The following is a 16688-nucleotide window of genomic DNA, read 5'->3' as shown; positions in this document are numbered from 1 at the left end:
AAAACTTGTATCCTAAATTTTATTAGAACGCTAATTTTATATACGTCCAAATATACCTAGGGCATTATTTTTTGATCCCATATATCATTGAATATTATATTTCTTTAAACACCTTTCACAAAAATGTGTAGAATTACTTTTATTTCTAAGTTTTAATTTAAAACCCTAACTAATGTCAATATAGTGTCTACATTATATTTTCTTTACTTAATTTCACATTTAAATTGTCCCACTTAAGAAGACAAACTTATTTACTGGTAATATCATGTTAGGTGCTAAGACCTAATTTTCTTTTCATCTTGACCAAAACCAATTGATCACAGGTCTTTCAGATAACATCACAACTTAATGTGTAAATTTAAGTAGTTCTATAGGCATATCCAAGATAAAAATCAAAGATTGTAGTTAGAATACCTCCGATGGCACAAGTCACCTTAAAAGGGGTAAATAAAAATTAGCATTTCTCAAACATTAATTTAAACAACTGCACTTGCATCTTCAAGCATGTTAAAAATTTCAATACCTCGTAATCAAAGACAGTTCATGTTTTTTCCTCCCAACACAACTAGGGACAATTCAGCTACATACCAAAATCCATAAAGTAACAAAATATTTCAAATTCAAGGACCAAAAATATCCCCTAGCTAGCAAAGCTACATGCTTGGGAACAGGGGAAAAACCCAAAAGCCAAAATGAACAACAATACTACTAGATGTAAAGTAATAAGATTGTAATTCTAACAAACTCATTCGTCCTCCTGGCTGCGCAACCTCGCAAGCTTGTTAGTGACCACAACATCGAGCTGAGCAGCTCGCTCCACAATCTCCTTTCTCTTTCTTGTGGAGACATTGTGTGCAATCTCTGCACAGTAAGTCCTGATGTATAGAAAACAAAAGGACATAAAAAAAGCATGAGACTTTGTACTCTAATGGAATTTAAACCATTAGTGCAACAAGGGTAGTTTTCTGCATCACCTGTTGTGCATCATAAGCAGTTCAAGCTCTGTGACATTGTGCACCACAAATTTCTTGAAGCCATTGGGAAGATAATGCCTGGTCTTCTTGTCCGAGCCATAACCAATGTTAGGCATCAATGTGCATCCCTTGAACTTTCTCCTAACTCGGGAATCAATACCCTTTGGCCTACGCCAGTTTGGCTGTGAAAAATCATTAAGGACGATCAAGATTAATTACATAGTTTTTTATGGAGCAAAAATCTTGTCAGTTTGATGCCAATGAAAACATGCATTGCATGCGAGAGAGTTAAATTGGACCCCACAGACTTGTGAATGGCAAGTTTTAAACTTCGACATTTGAAATAACACATCAACACAAAATGAACCCCGCTCTAGGCTCCTTAAACCTCACTTTTCATGCCTCTGTCAACATATTACTAGTTCAATGGTCATGCACAAGATTTGCAATACCTCATGACCAAAATAAGATATGATAAAGATGAAATTGGCTTGGTGAATAAGCACCAGCGAATTTAAGTCATCTTTATCTTTACAGAAGAAAACAATGAAAATTCCACTGTATTTAATTTGTGATTTTTTATGCTGAGAAAGTTTGAATATTTGGAGCAACCACACACAAAGACAACAATTAAAGACATTAGAAAGTAATAATCAATATGATAACATGCTTTTCAACTGTATGCAGGGTTTAAGTAACAGGAAGCTCATGAAAAAATGAGCAGGCTGTGTCGCAAGACCTGTCCACAATTTTAATATATGCCCTGAAAACAAAACACCCAGAAATAGAAATATTATGGATGTCAGATACTACAGGCAGAAAGGTCTAAATTTAATACCCAAAACAAATGAAAGAGAGAAACATATCCGTATCTGCAATCTCAGCCGAAAGATGGTGATATTTTGTGTAATAATCACTTGTAAGTCAGAGATAAAACACAATCGTCATCACAGATTGCAGAAACATACTACTAAGTGTAAGGTTATTAAGTTATAGAAATAATAAAATAGAGGTAAAAAAACTAAAAGATGGTACTGTTATGGATATGCAATGAGATCAGATGGTAGTGCATGTTAATATTCATCATTCAAATGCAGAATTGATGGGTAGACATCATCACACCTTCTTGCATATCCAAATATCAATTTCTTGAAGAAAAGTTAGTAAAAAATAATTACATATCATCATATGAATAGGGAAAAAAACAAAAGATCATTTCATAAATGGAATCAGATAAGAGTGTCAATCACCATCCAGCATCAGCAGATGCAAGTAAGACTGGGGCGACAAATACTATCATCATATCCCTCGTGAATTCAGATGTATCAAATAAATGAGAAACCAATGGAAAGTCAGAAACCAAGCAAAGAAGAGACAAAGATAAACAAAGAAACATTTAACGATGGTTAAGAACCAGAGACCAATGAAGCTCTGAGAGTCAAAATTGTACAAAAGAAAAAAAAACAAAACAAAAAAAATCAAAACAAAAATAGACAGAAAAGGAAATAAATAGCCGCATTCCATTACGATTAGACAAAAATAGAAGAGAAATAGTAACAGGAAAACACATCTAAACATGCATACATGTTTTTTCCATAAGCAAAATATGCTGCATTCAATATGAGAAAACAAATGAAGAAGGTAAATGGTATTGTTCTCATATAATACCTTAACAGAGACCTTGCGGTCACTCTGGGGCCTCTTGAACTTCTTGACCCTCTTCTTGACAATCTTCTTCGACAGCAATGGCACGGCCATGGCTTCACTTCTTCACAAATTTATACAACTTGAGATCAAAGCAGAATCAAATTTTTTTTTAAATAAACGAAAAAAAAAATGCCAAAAGTCCCATTAAACAAAACAAGCACAAAATTATCAACGCCCACGTAGCAGATCTAAATCTAATGTAAACATAGATCAACATGAAGTACCATACCAAATGATGAAGAACAAAAATAAACGAAAGTAGAATAAACTGGTAGGGCCGTTCATAGTACGGGTAGGGTCAGTTTGAAACCAAAATCCCAAACCAACCCATCAGCTCAGTTCGAGAAAATAGCCAACCACGCTTAACTCAAGCAGATTATCTCGGTTGATGAGCTGGGTCGGGTAGGTCAAGTTCATATTTGGCTCTTAAATTGATCTCAAACTCCATTTCTGTTTAACAGTACCTTAAATTCAAGCAAAAATTAGTTTCCAGTTCTTTTTTTTTTTTCCAATTTCTGCTTAACATATTACAGATATTCCTGATTACAGATTCAAGCAAAAATACAATATATTAAAAACAACGCGACCTACCCCTAATTCCTATGCTCGCAAGAATACAAGATTCAAACACAAGTTAAATATGAACGAAGATTTGAAGACTGAAGCAAAAAAGGCCAATCCAATCCCACAATAAACAGCTGATAGACATACTTTTTTAACAAAAAAAAATTAAATTCATCAAACTAAAACAAAAGAGAAACCCAACCAAGAGCTCGCGGCGACCAGCCAAAAAATCAAAGAGATTAGAGCAGAATACCAGGCAGAAGAGGGAAGCCGCCGAAGAGAGGAGGGGTTTCGTCCCTCAGAGCTAGGGTTTTGGAAAATGGGACACTTGAGTTTATATAGCACAAGAGCAAGAGGCCGTGGGCAAAATCCGCAAGAGATCGATCGTTCAAGTTCGGTTTTCTTTCGGGTCGGATTAGTCAGACAAATGGGTTGTCGGACAAATACTATAACAAATATAAATTTAAAAAAAAAAAAATACACGATTATACATTTATACAACAAAATTTTTAAGGCCGTTTTTAAGAGTTTTTTCCCGAATTATCTTTTTAAAAAAATATATATATTAAATAATAACTCTTTCTGAAAAATATTTTTCAAAATGACTCTAACGTAATCTTGCTACTTGGAGTAGTAAGATTTACTTTTGACTGAATGACTCATGGCGACATGTGGAAAATCTCGCTACTTGGAGTAGTGAGATTTTACTTCAGATACTTAATGCTCGGCCAACCGCCGTTTGATGTGTGGTAAATCTCGCTACTACAAGTACCAAGATTTGTTTCGGATTTGAATGGTCATCCACCTGGCTATTGACGCGTGGCAAATCTGACTACTCCAAGTAGCGAGATTTGCTTCAGACTAACCTCGCCCGTTCTTCCTCCTTCTTTGAGCGAACAGACAGCCAGTACCTTTACAGAGGAGGAACACAGGTTACCATTGAAGGAGACTCTGAAGCGCAGGTGACCGTTGTGGGCTTCAAATCGTTGCGGGCTTCAAACCGAGAGCTATGTAAACTCGAGATTGGGTAAGTTACATTTTTAATGTTTGGTTTATAATTTTTTAAATTAATTTTATTTTATCCAAAGCTTTTGATAATCGAAAAGTCTGAGTTTAGAGTACTAAAAGATTCATGGATAAACATTTTTCTTAAGGTTAGTATTTCTTTTCTTTTTTTTTTGTATTTGAATTTGATTTTTTGCCAAGAATATGTAATTTTTTCCATTCAAATTATTGTTTAATATTTATTTATTTTTTTTGGGATTGTTGTTTCCATTGTACAATGCATTGAATTTCTTATTTTTCATCTTTCTTATTGGCAAATATTATTCACGTATCATAAATTAAAAAAAATTCTACATAAGTTTTTGTTCTTAAAAAAAAAAAGTACCCATTCCTCAATTTATGATTTACATTATTTTTTTTTGTTAGTGTTTTACAGTGTGTTCGTCTTTATTTGGGTTATGTATATTTGGTGAACATTTTTGAATTATGTTGAATCTCTAGATTGTAGTTTTGGAATGTTTTGATCATGAAATATAATGGAAATAAGATGGTACATTGATGTTTGTGATTTGTGTAAAAATTGGTAATTATAAATTATTTCTCTATTCTCTCAGGACTGCACAAAGATTTTAATCGTTTATTAATTTTACATGCAGAAGAAGAGTTACAGTTCTAATTCCATATTAATGTGAAAAAAGATGGGGAATAAATAATTATTTGGCAATTTGACTCTATGTTTGATTTAGACTTTCTCATCTTTTTTAAGTGATGGTTTTCGATGTGCTTAGAGGGAATTTGGTGCCAAAAATACCCTATCTTAACAAAATTTCCCTGAGCTAACGAGGGAATATTTCCTTAACAGTTTTATTCTTGCACATGTGATTTTACTTTGAGTTTTTTTTATTTTATTTTATTTTGGATTGATTGTTATTAGGATATATGATTAGAAGCTATACTGAATTGTTGATATAGAATTTTGAGTGCAACCTGATGAATGTATATGGATTATTGAGATTTTTAAGCTAAAATTTTGCCAAAGTTTCTACAAATTGGATTCCATTGGTTTAAGGGGAGTATATAAAACATTTCTTTGCCATTCTCGTGGAAATTTTCAATTTGAGAACTTATTTGAGGAAAATTGCATTTTTCTTTTTAATCTATTGAGCATAATGAAAAGCATTTTGAGTTGGACATTTAAATACCCTTGTGAATGAATCTTGAACATATTAATAGTATATATATTGTGATAGTTGGTGTGAAATTAGAGCACAGAGCATAATTGCACATGTTTTGTGGAGTTGATCTTGTCCTTTTTTTTTATAAAAAAAAGTAAATTAAATATTTTGAGACACTATGATATTAAGGACATTGAAGAGTTAAGCAATTTGATGCTTAAGATTATTTCATATATTGAAAATATTTGTAGAAGTACGAGCATATTTTTAAAAATATAGTAGAAATTATCACTAAGAATGAACACCACATTTATTATGTTTGTGAAAATTGAAGATCCTCCCCGAATTTATGTATTTTTCACCAATATATCGATATAAATCTACCCCTAGTGTTCACATTTTAAAGCACTTGCTATAAGACGATCCCATTCCCATTTCATGAATCGAAATGTTATGCGTCCTCAGTAACATTTTTCCAAAAGATCCCTTCAACTGCTTTAAAGATGAATGTTCACATCAGCAATGAATCCCCAAATGGCTACTGAACAAAATTGAACTTCAAATTAAGTGGCAACCCAACCCATAATGTGGCAGAGTAAGAAATATCATTTTGGAAAAATTACTCTTAAGAGCACCATTTCATAGTTCTTTGGATTCTAAGTTGAAGTGCCATTTTGGAAAAATCCTAAGTATATGTCATATAGGGAAAATCAATACACATTAATGTTTTAACAGTTTATTCATTACACTTTTCAATTAATCTATTTGCTTTCTTGGTGGAAATTGAAGTTAACTCCAAACTCTAGAGTTTGTTTATTCATAGACTTTTAATTCATCTATTTACTTTCTTGGTGAGAAAGTTAGGTCCAAACTCTAAGTTCATTAATTATTTAGAATTTGTATACATCTATTTGGTTTATAGTTATTTTGTTGAGATATAAGTAACACATATCACTTATACATATAATTTTGTCTTGCGTAGGTTTTCTTTATTTCCCGATCGCCGATCTAAATGACAGGAAGTTCAACTAGTGCTCCAGTGATAGTATTATTATATATAGGGGGGGAATATCATAATCGAATTAGATGGTGTTAGGTATAGTAGTCCGCCAGTTCGACCTATTCGAATTGGTCGTAAGTGTAAATTAAATAAATTATATACAAAGATATATAAATATTTTCATATTGATCCAGATCAATATGCATTGCGGGTGACCGCAAGATACCCCGTGCGAGGGTTAAATAATACAGCCTTCTACGAGGCCGTTCCCATATCAGATGATTATGGGTTGCACATTGTATTAGATGCACACTGCGACGGTGAGACATATTTAACGGTGCAATTGTATGTCGAGACCATTCCTCAAATGGGTGTAATCGTGGTTAAGCAGTCATACACGCCCGCGAAGCAATTGGATGAAGTCGATGAAGACACCGAACAAACACATCACCTCGATGTTGGTGCGGAGGTTCATGCTATGTCTACGGTCAATTTTAACGAATATCTAGGATCGTCATTCGAGCCGTCGGCGTACGAATCACCTGTTCTTGACACGTTTCTGCAGGGAGGTTGCGAAGACGTCCCTAGTGCGGGACCAGCATCGTTGTTCGTCATTGCGAATGACGCATTGGACGAGAGCACGAACATTATGAATGATGTTCATCTTGAAGACGAACACATGCATGAGCAGGAAATGGGTGAAGGGTTAAATGATGCCCCCAATGATGTGAACTTACCCCACCATGACACGGACGACGCAACGTTTGACGCACAATTCATGGGTGAGCTTCTGATGTACAGTTATATTGACCTAGATGCTGCAGATTTAACTACGGTTGATGAGCTTCCTATACGCGTGACTCGTTGGGAAGAATCCTCTGAGTTGAGTAAGGGGATACTCTTCGGATCGAAGGATTAGCTGATCGCTGCAGTGCGAATATATCACGCTCGCACCCACCATGACTTCCACATGGTGCGATCTACCCCTGAGTTGTGGGTTGTTAGGTGTAAGGACCAAGATTGCGCATGGAGATTGCGTGTCAAGTATCGGATGATACACCGTTTATTCGAAATCACCCAATATGGTGGTCCGCACATGTGTTTGAATGAACTTCTATCGCAAGACCATAACCAAATCACGTCGTTCCTCATTGCTGGGGAGATAGTGAATATGATCAGGGGAAATGCATCGATGTGGATCGCTACATTAAAGGAGTTTATAGATCGTTGATTCGGGTATTCAATCTCTTATAAGAAGGTTTGGTTAGGAAAACAGAAGGCAGTAGCCCAAGTATTCGTTGATTGGGAGAAATCCTATGAAACGTTACCGAAGTGGATGGAAGTGATGCACGCATACAATCTCGGGACTATAGTCAAGTGGAGGTCGACTCCTATTTCAGGTAGCGAGAAAAGCGCAACCTTCGTATCTGTATTTTGGTCATTCGCAGCATCTATTCAGGGTTTTCGACACTACCCTCCTATTACATGTATGGACGGGACACACTTTTATGGTAATTACAAGGGCAAACTCCTTATTGTGATGTGCCCCGATGCAAATAGGCAAATATTTCCCCTTGCATTCGCTATTGTGCAAGAGGAAAGCCTCGACACATGGAATAGGTTTCTGTGTTGTCTGCGTTCCATTACCGACAGGGACAACATTTGCCTTATATCAGATCGGCATCTAGGGATTATCGCTGCAGTGCAGCGCAATCCTTATTGGCAACCACTACGTGTGCACCACCGATTCTGCCTTTGACATGTGTTGAGCAACTTTAATACGAAAGTGTGGAGTGTCAATCTGAAGCGAATGATTGAGCGAGCGGGAAGAGAGCATCAGGTGAGAAAATTTGACAAGTGGATGGAGAGGATATTCGATGAGGGTGGAGAGCCATCCAAGTCGTTCTTTGATCAGATCCCTCCTCATATGTGGACTCGATGCCACGACGGTGGAAAGAGGTATGGAAATGTGACTAGCAACCTAGTCAAATGTTTCAACACCATCCTAAAAGGAGCACGTAGCCTTCCCATAACGACCCTTGTGCAACTAACATTTTATCGCGTTACACATTATTTTAATAGTCGACGGGAGGCTGCTCGTAAAGCAATATCTGGAAGAAATATGTTGACTCTGCATATATTACTAGCAATGGAAAGAAGGAAGCTGAAGGCGACCGGACATTGAGTCACGACGTTCAACCGGTCTAGGAATACTTTTAGCATCACGATCGTGCAGCTGGGACCCCATAAAGGAAACAATGTCTAAACTTTGAGCATCTAGAGGTGCGAATGCTCCTGTGAGAAGTGGCAATCTTTACACTATCCCTACTCTCACCTTCTCGCAGCTTGTGCAGAGACACGGCTAAATGCAAGCCAGTATGTTGAGCCATATTGGAGCATTGTCGAGCACTATGCAACATATGCTGCGGAATTTTATTTAATTATGCATGAGGCATATTAGCCAGCTTCAACTTTGCCAAAATTTCAGGCAAATCCTGCATACGCTAGACATAAAGGTCGGTTTAGGAGCTCACGTATACAGAACGAGATGGCTGCCCAGAAAGGTCGTAAAAATATCACGTGTAGCATATGTTGTCAAGAAGGACATAATCGCACGAGATGTCCAAGAAGGACACAACCTGAGGATGCAGCTGGACCTTCGCACTAACCTATAACTTATAGGTTGGATGACGTGTCATACACATTTAATTGCCATAAGAGGGGCGAAAGAATGAGTATGGGTGCTGCCATACTACTTCTATCTCTTTGTTTCACACACGTTCCATACGCAATATATGAAGAAGTTTGTCTACTCGTAGTCCTCGAGTCACAACAAGTTTTCAGCTGCCATGCTACTTCCTCCTTCTAAACAAGGCGATTATAAATAAGTCAGCTGCATTCATTTACGTGAAGATTCATGAACTTGGGCTTGGGTAAGGAGAGCCTATTTCCTAGATTCCAAATCTAAGATCCCCAGGCCGCTTTCCTTTTTTGGTGAACACATTTCCTTCCATGCTCAATTTGCCTTTGGGCAATTGAGTCACTGTGTTCATCAATGGGGAATAGTGCATCTTGATATAAAAACTAGGTGAGATATTTTTAGTAGTACACATTTATGATAAAACCTAAGATTTTCATTCAATTCCACCATACAAAGCAACCGTGACAGATACTCAATTCTGATGATTTTTATGTTTATGCTTTAAATATGCTGTCTTGTTTGCAGGATCGATCCAGGGCCATCCGATACTAGTGTACTGAGTATGATCATCACCGGTCTAGTGGGGCGTGGACCGATTCGCATGCTGGCGTGTTATATTGCCGAGGGGGCAGTCAGAGCGTACATGATAGGATAGGCACGGACCCCCACATTGTTGATTGGATACGGGATGCGGGTTTTTATGGGATATATCAAATTGGTCATATCCAATTGGATTGGCATCTTGTGACCGTGTTGGTGGAGCGATGGAGGCCAGAGACACACACGTTCCACTTGCCGCACGGGGAGGTGACTATCACCTTACAGGATGTCGCGGTGTTGTTCGAGTTGCCGATTGATGGGTTACCCGTCACTGGTCGTACAGTTGGACTAGTATAGGAGGGAGGCGCCGATAGGGGGAGCACTTCACCGCATGTGCGAGAGATTTTTAGGAGTGGTGCCTCTAGATGGTGAGCTTGTTGGTGCCTGCATTCGTATGCAGTTTATGGAGGGGGAGATGTTTCGCTAGCTCCCGGCTGATGCCTATGATCACACTGTAGCGTGTCACGCACGTGCCCACATGTTGCGATTGATATGTGGGACGCTGTTCTGTTACCTATTGGGGAGTTATGCACACTTGATGTTCCTTCCACTCCTCATGGAGTGAAGAGAGATACGGCATTATAGTTGGGGCTCTGCGACATTCGTCTGGCTATACCGGGAGACGTGTCGCGTTGCTGACGTTTCCCACTCACAGATCGGAGGAGCACTCCGCTTATTGCAGGTTTGGGCGTGGGAGAGATTCACATCATTAGCTCCTACACGTCGCGATCTCCGGCGTCTTATTCAGAGGAATGAGGACAGACGCCTGATTGACCCAGCTCCACTCGCGTGGAGTTTAGTAACTCCACTTGCAATCATTTCCTTGTATGAGTGGTACGCATATTGAGTCGTACTATGTACTGGTCATTACACCTTATTAACTTACGTTTCATTTTGTACAGGTGGAGGGATCAGTTGTTGGCGCCTAATGTTGCGCAACACACGCTGCCCTGGTACAGATTCGAGCTGGACATGCACCGGGAGCACAAGGTAGTCTCGGTTATGTGTATTGACGGTATTTTGCATTATTTATAGATATTCCTGTCCCACCTCTTACATTTACCATATGTATACACGCAGTTTGTATGAGCGCCATACACTAATGACATTGTAGCCGACCTACCGACTGGCTATGCAATTGGGTCGAACCTTTGGGTTGCCCGAGTGCCACTCATATGTTTTCATATTGTCGAGTGGCATCTCCCAGATCGAGTGATGCGCCAGTTTGGCTTTCGACAGGGCATCTCAGGCCGCTTTTGTACTTCGGGGGTCGATGTACGTGGGGACGACTTGCACGAGATTGATGGTTGCGGTCGGGGGAACACGAATTGGGCTGCCTAGCACACAATGTACGTGAGTATGTGGGGACATAGGGGGGAGTACATCATGGAGGGAGTGTGGGCGGATGGCTCGATGGGTCCGAAGGATCCGCATTACACGTGGTATAGGTCGATCACACGTTGCTTCGTAGATAGGACCATGGCGGTCTACATGAGCCTCATACGCTTACTCAAACGTATACCTAATTTGTTACCGTTTACATTAGCAGTTCAATGTTGTAACCACTATTTTTGTATGCTGCAGGTTGACGTATTACACCAAGTTGACGTACTATCATCAGACCCCACTGTGAGCGATTTAGCGAGAGCTGGTTCGGACATTGTCTATGAAGACGGGCGACGGATCCCTACCCTATGCAGGCCCTCGGCACCACAAGGTGGTCAAGCAGCTCCAGTACGAGGTGGTCGAGCAACGACCTCCAATCGTCCATTGAGTCTGGCCTTCTTATCACCCATTGTACATGAGGAGTACGTATTCGGGCCATCCGCACCGTATGCCCCATTGACAGCTGCTGATATTGCGGGATCCTCCAATAGACCGGCGGATTATTGATCTGACTCTGCCGCGACCCTGTCGATGTCGTACTTACTAGAAGACCCTCTCGATGCGGAGGAGGTGGACGCACCCGAGTTGCCACCTCGGACTCGTCCAAAGACTACATATGACATAGCTCCCCGCCCGCTTCACCTAGAGATAGATTATCTAGTACCTATGGGCGAAGACGACAGACATGTAGCCCCTTGACGTGACCGGACGCCAGACGCGGATAAGCAGCCAGGTAAGGGCAGACGCAGACGGCAGCCAACTCGACATCGGAGACGACCTCCATGCGGCACTGAGTATGCAATATATGTATTTGTTAATTACTTCATTCTTTCATTTGTACATCAGATATATGTTTACAACTTCATTTGTTCATAATGTATTTATTCATTACTTCATTTGTGCATAATGTATTTATTCATTACTTCATTTGTACATCATGTATTTGTTTAGAATATATCATTTGTACATAATGTATTTGTTTAGAATATATCATTTATACATAGTGCAATTGTTCTTAATTATGAATCTATAGAGCACCCCTATGTAAAGTGCCAAGCAGGTATCATTTAGTATAGTAATTTGATATATTGAATGTATACTCATCTTGTGAATGTAACATTGTGAACATACTAGTTCAATTAAAATTGAAGAATGTTTTCTTTGCACAGGTGCGTGGATGGATATGCTCAATTAGTAAATAGGACTCTGCTAAAATTGGTGAGGAGACTTCAGGGTCTGAAAAGACCTCTAAAGGCTCTTAATGCATCCCATTTCTCCCACATTTTGGCTAAAGCAGAGAAGGCTGGGAATGATGTGATCGAGCTCACAGAAACTGCACGACAATCCCTCGGATGGTGACCTGCAACTACTATTGAATGAAAGGAAAGGGACTATGAAATGATAGATGGGAAAGAAGAGGGACTGTGAAATGATAGGTGGTCTGGGGGTGCTGGATCTGAAAGCCTAGAATCTTTCCTTACTCACAAAAACACTCTGGAATATCCACTCTAAAAAAGACTCTCTCTAGTCCAAATGGGTCAATAAAATCTACCTGAAAGGTTCAAGTCCGTGGGAGCCCAAGATAAAAAATTATGAATCCCCACTATATAAAAAGCTCATTGGAATTAAGAACCATATTACGTCAAGATGTGCCAACCACCTGGATGTAGTGCTTCGGCTTTTTGAGGAATGGGATCTCGATCATTCAAACTCATCCATTTGCTATAACTTCTAGAGAACTAAAGGAACTACAGTTCCTTGGTCCATGGTGGTTTGGAAGAGTGGAAGTACCCCTATACATGCTTTCACTCTTTAGCTGGGAATTATAAGGAAACTACCTACTTGTGATAGGCTTATTAGTTTTGAAGGAGACCTGTATTGTTCCTTTTGGTTGGTAAGAGAGTTGGTCTGGCCTCTACTGTTTATCTCATATGGAATGCCAAAAATAGGAAAAGGTTTGAAGGAAAATTCATATCCCCAATGGAGCTGATTGTGACCATTCAGAAACATATATATATAGTGGTATATGACAAATTTGGGCTACACACAAATGGTGGAGTTTAACCTCATTTTGGATCTTATTGTATGAGTTTTGGATTGTAGTACTAGGCCAAAAGGCCCCTAGATTGCTCAGGCTCTCTTAAGATCCTGAGTGTTGACTTTATTGCTTGTAATTTTGATGGGGCTCATTTCCCCCCTATATCTGTCTAGTGTTCCATGTAAATACTCATTTTGATCAATATATTTACTCTTCGATCAAAAAAACAGTATGATAAATTGATGGGTCATCGACTCTCTTTGTGCTAGAGATAGCGGCAATAAGTAGAACATGTTAACATTTAAATATTTCCTACTCAATAATAAAATATATAAATATTTTTCTATTTGATTAAATATAACTACTATATATTTATAGTGTATGACTATTATATTACATTTTAAACTAAATTACAAGTTGTAAATTAAGCAAATCTCACTACTACAAGTAGCGAGATTTAAACGCCAAGCTTATTCTTACAGAAACGCGTGGCAGCAAAATCTCGCTACTCCAAGTAGCGAGATTTGTTTAATGTCAACACGTGGCAAATCTCGCTACTTGGAGTAGCGAGATTACGTGAGAGTCATTTTGGGAAATATTTCCCAGAAAGAGGTATTATTTAATATATTAAAAAAAAAGATAATCCGGGAAAAAAATCTCGTTTTTAATGTACGTTTTTTGTTCATAGTGTTTCTAAATTGTCATTTTATTTTTAAAAAAATGAAATTTACAAATATCAAGCAATTTAGTAAATATTCATATATCACAACAAAATATGCCCTTCTCTTGGTTTTATGGCTCATATTTTGAGTGGAATGCAAACACCGAGAAAGCATCGTAAAGTAAGGAACGAGAGAAGTCTGCAGGAAGAAAATTGATGACGGCTTGCTCGACCGTTTCACAATTGAGGGGTAACTGTCGACGATTTTAGACAGAATGTAGGGTGTAGACACCCCAATTTTAACTAGGTCTTTTCCTTTCTCGCAAAGAGAACCCAACATTTCGGGAAATTGATTATCTGATTGAGTCCTTTAAACTAAGTCTCGGACTTCTTTTCAAGTATTTTATTTTTAAAAAATCGATTTCTTTTAATTTTTAAATTAAGATTGATTTTTTAGACCTTTTAATTTTTTAAAATTGAGTCGTTTTTATTTTGAAGTCAGAATCCTTTCTGTTTTCAGGAATTAAAGGTTGCTTTCTTTTTACTGAGCTTTTATGTTATTGGCCATTTAAATTAAATGGGTTATTGCAAGTGAAGGCCCATCCATGCAAAGAAGGGGGCGGCACATTCTTTAGGCTTTTTAGGATTTTGAAAAAAATTATAAAAGGGGGCACAAAACATAGCAAAAGAGGGAGTCTTCCCCCTTGCAGACAAATGCTGGAGCAACTTCGCCATTTTCGGCCATCCCACCAATTCCAACAACATCCCAACCTTGTAGTCGTATCCTTCTCCCTCTCCCTTCATGCAGTTCCCCCTCTCTTCTCCTCTCTCTTTCCGTCCAGCCGAGAACACGAAAGACACCATCCTCACGGCCACAACACTCACCCACGGCCAATCCTCCTCCTAGCACAGCAACCACCAGCAGCAGCTTCCACATGCCCACACAACAGCAGTAGCCATCTCCGGCCACCCTCACCTCACACACATGCACGGCCACAAGTAGCCCTATTGCCTCCCTCAAAAATCACACAAGGGGTCGACTCTTCACATTATGGGGTCATAGGCGAATGATTTAATTAGGAACCCTTAATATTTTATATAAATTTTATTTTTATTTAAAATTATTATTTTTTAACTTTTTGAGGTGCAAAATCACTAATTAAAGTGTTATATTCAAGATTTTTAAGTATTTCTTTTTTTATTGATAACATAGTTAATCCATTTAATCATTCTTGTGACATGGTTGATCGCAAATAAATATAAATAAGTTTAATAAATCTATAAAAATAATAGACTGAAACAATATAACCTGATTATTATTATTATTATTGCAAATCAATCGGCGAGCGAGGCTCTAGAGATATCGGATTCTTGCCGGATACAACGCTCTAGCGTCAAAGCTTCCAAAATCTAAGAAAAAATAGAAAAAAAATTTAGAGTAAAAACAATAGAAAAACTAATACACAAACACTGAAACCAAAATTAGGATTGATGAAAATTACAGAGAGTCGGAGAACCAAAGACGATGAACACAAGAGTCGGAGTAATAATCACAGAGAGACCGAGAGATGAGAATGAGAGAGAGTGTGAGAGAAGAAGAGATTTTTTGAGAGATGAAGAGGCGGAGAGAAAAAAATTAGAGTAATAGAAGTTAAAGAAATAATAGATGTAGTCAATTTCAACTTTCAAAAGTTGTGCCAAACAGTCATAAGACATTAAGACTTCAAGAAAAAAGAATTAAATTGCACGATATGCTTTAGGAACCCTGATGGACCATTATGTTATGAGCACAGTGCCGCTGCTAGGATTTATATATGTGACCATGTGCGCCCACGCTATACTACGAGAGTGGTGTGAGTGGTTTATGCCGATTAGCCTCAATAGAGGGTGTAATATACCTAGAAGCCCATACTTTCAGGACACGGTAGGGCAATCGGGCCACACAAGTAAGTTGCGGAATGCTTGTGTAGTCGGAGCTATGACGCGGATGTATGTTGACTTTGTTTGGGTTTATCACCGCAGGCTTATTCCAACCTTTGAGCAACACAACCCTGACCACGGGGGTTTATACATGACATTAGTCCCGGAATGTGTCTTTTATGCATATCTGTATATTTATGTAAATGATATTATGAAATGAATGAACTGTTTATGTCAGGAAAATGAAACAAGTATTTCCAATTGAGTACGTATGAAGTAAAGATAGTTATTTTCGGTTATATAAAGAATGATGTTTTCTGTAAGCACTAATGGATGCTGCCCACACACTGATATTAACTTGATCACCCTTACTGAGAAGTGTCTCACCCAAATATACAAATCATCTTTTCAAGAAACTATAAGTATCATGCTTAGTAAGATAAGGGGGTCAAAGTTAGAATAGTTCCTTTTCGAGAGTGTTTATAAGAACTCCGATGTGAGTAGTTATGTTGTATGCTCTGGGTCTTATTATGGTCGTATGGACCGAACCTGTTCTGTTAGTTTTGGTTGGATTGTAATATGGATGTTTAGGAACTTATATGTATAAAAGGATTTAGAACTCTGGTAATTTATGTATAGTGAATGTTTAATTACTTCTGCAGCATTTATGTTTAATGATCATGGTATTAGGTACGCAAACGTTACTAAAGTAGCACCTCGGGCCCATGAGGGGTTTAGGGCGCAACAGAAACATAAATTTTATGTAGTTTGGATATACCTACTCCACTGGTAGATTTGATCAAAACTTCATTATTTCAGGAGGAATTACAATATGATATGAATATGACCTTATATAAGATATCTCTCCTTATTTATTTTATATCTCTCATATTTGTTTTTACTTTTATCTTTTTTTCTTCTTCTTTTTCTTTTTATATGTTCTTCACTTTAAGCATG

The 16688-nt window shown here is 38.2% G+C and overlaps 1 protein-coding gene and 3 non-coding genes across 5 annotated transcripts; all 4 read right to left on the bottom strand.

The window, feature by feature from the left end:
• Positions 1–490: 490 nt before the first annotated feature.
• LOC131150354 (large ribosomal subunit protein eL32z) lies at positions 491–3659 on the bottom strand. Of its 2 annotated transcripts, none has more exons than XM_058101031.1 (4): positions 3499–3659; positions 2643–2742; positions 975–1156; positions 491–875 (listed from the first exon to the last, which is right to left on the bottom strand). In XM_058101031.1, exons 2-4 carry the CDS (start codon positions 2730–2732, stop codon positions 746–748), a joined length of 402 nt encoding a protein of 133 aa, XP_057957014.1. In that variant the 5' UTR covers positions 2733–2742; positions 3499–3659; the 3' UTR covers positions 491–745. The 2 variants fall into 2 exon arrangements, with proteins under 2 accessions (XP_057957014.1, XP_057957015.1); XM_058101032.1 differs by having other exon boundaries at positions 2643–2760; positions 3499–3628.
• LOC131152508 (small nucleolar RNA Z196/R39/R59 family) lies at positions 1848–1933 on the bottom strand. The gene has a single exon (XR_009136006.1). It is a non-coding gene; the product is annotated as a small nucleolar RNA Z196/R39/R59 family (small nucleolar RNA).
• Positions 2025–2101, bottom strand: LOC131152507 (small nucleolar RNA Z195/SNORD33/SNORD32 family). Its single transcript, XR_009136005.1, has one exon. It is a non-coding gene; the product is annotated as a small nucleolar RNA Z195/SNORD33/SNORD32 family (small nucleolar RNA).
• Positions 2201–2281, bottom strand: LOC131152524 (small nucleolar RNA U31b). Its single transcript, XR_009136019.1, has one exon. It is a non-coding gene; the product is annotated as a small nucleolar RNA U31b (small nucleolar RNA).
• Positions 3660–16688: the final 13029 nt, after the last annotated feature.

Source organism: Malania oleifera, chromosome 3, assembly GCF_029873635.1.
Source record: "Malania oleifera isolate guangnan ecotype guangnan chromosome 3, ASM2987363v1, whole genome shotgun sequence".
Classification (NCBI taxonomy): Eukaryota; Viridiplantae; Streptophyta; class Magnoliopsida; order Santalales; family Ximeniaceae; genus Malania; species Malania oleifera.
The sequence above is the reverse complement of the archived record's forward strand: the minus strand, read 5'-3'. Positions and strand labels throughout refer to the sequence as shown.

Excerpts from the sequence above, each read along its gene's own strand:
- LOC131150354 (XM_058101031.1), bottom strand. The coding sequence starts at position 2,732 with ATGGCCGTGCCATTGCTGTCGAAGAAGATTGTCAAGAAGAGGGTCAAG. Across the intron at positions 1,157-2,642 it reads ACCGCAAGGTCTCTGTTAAG|CCAAACTGGCGTAGGCCAAA; the intron begins GTATTATATGAG and ends GATTTTTCACAG. Across the intron at positions 876-974 it reads CTGCTTATGATGCACAACAG|GACTTACTGTGCAGAGATTG; the intron begins GTGATGCAGAAA and ends TCTATACATCAG.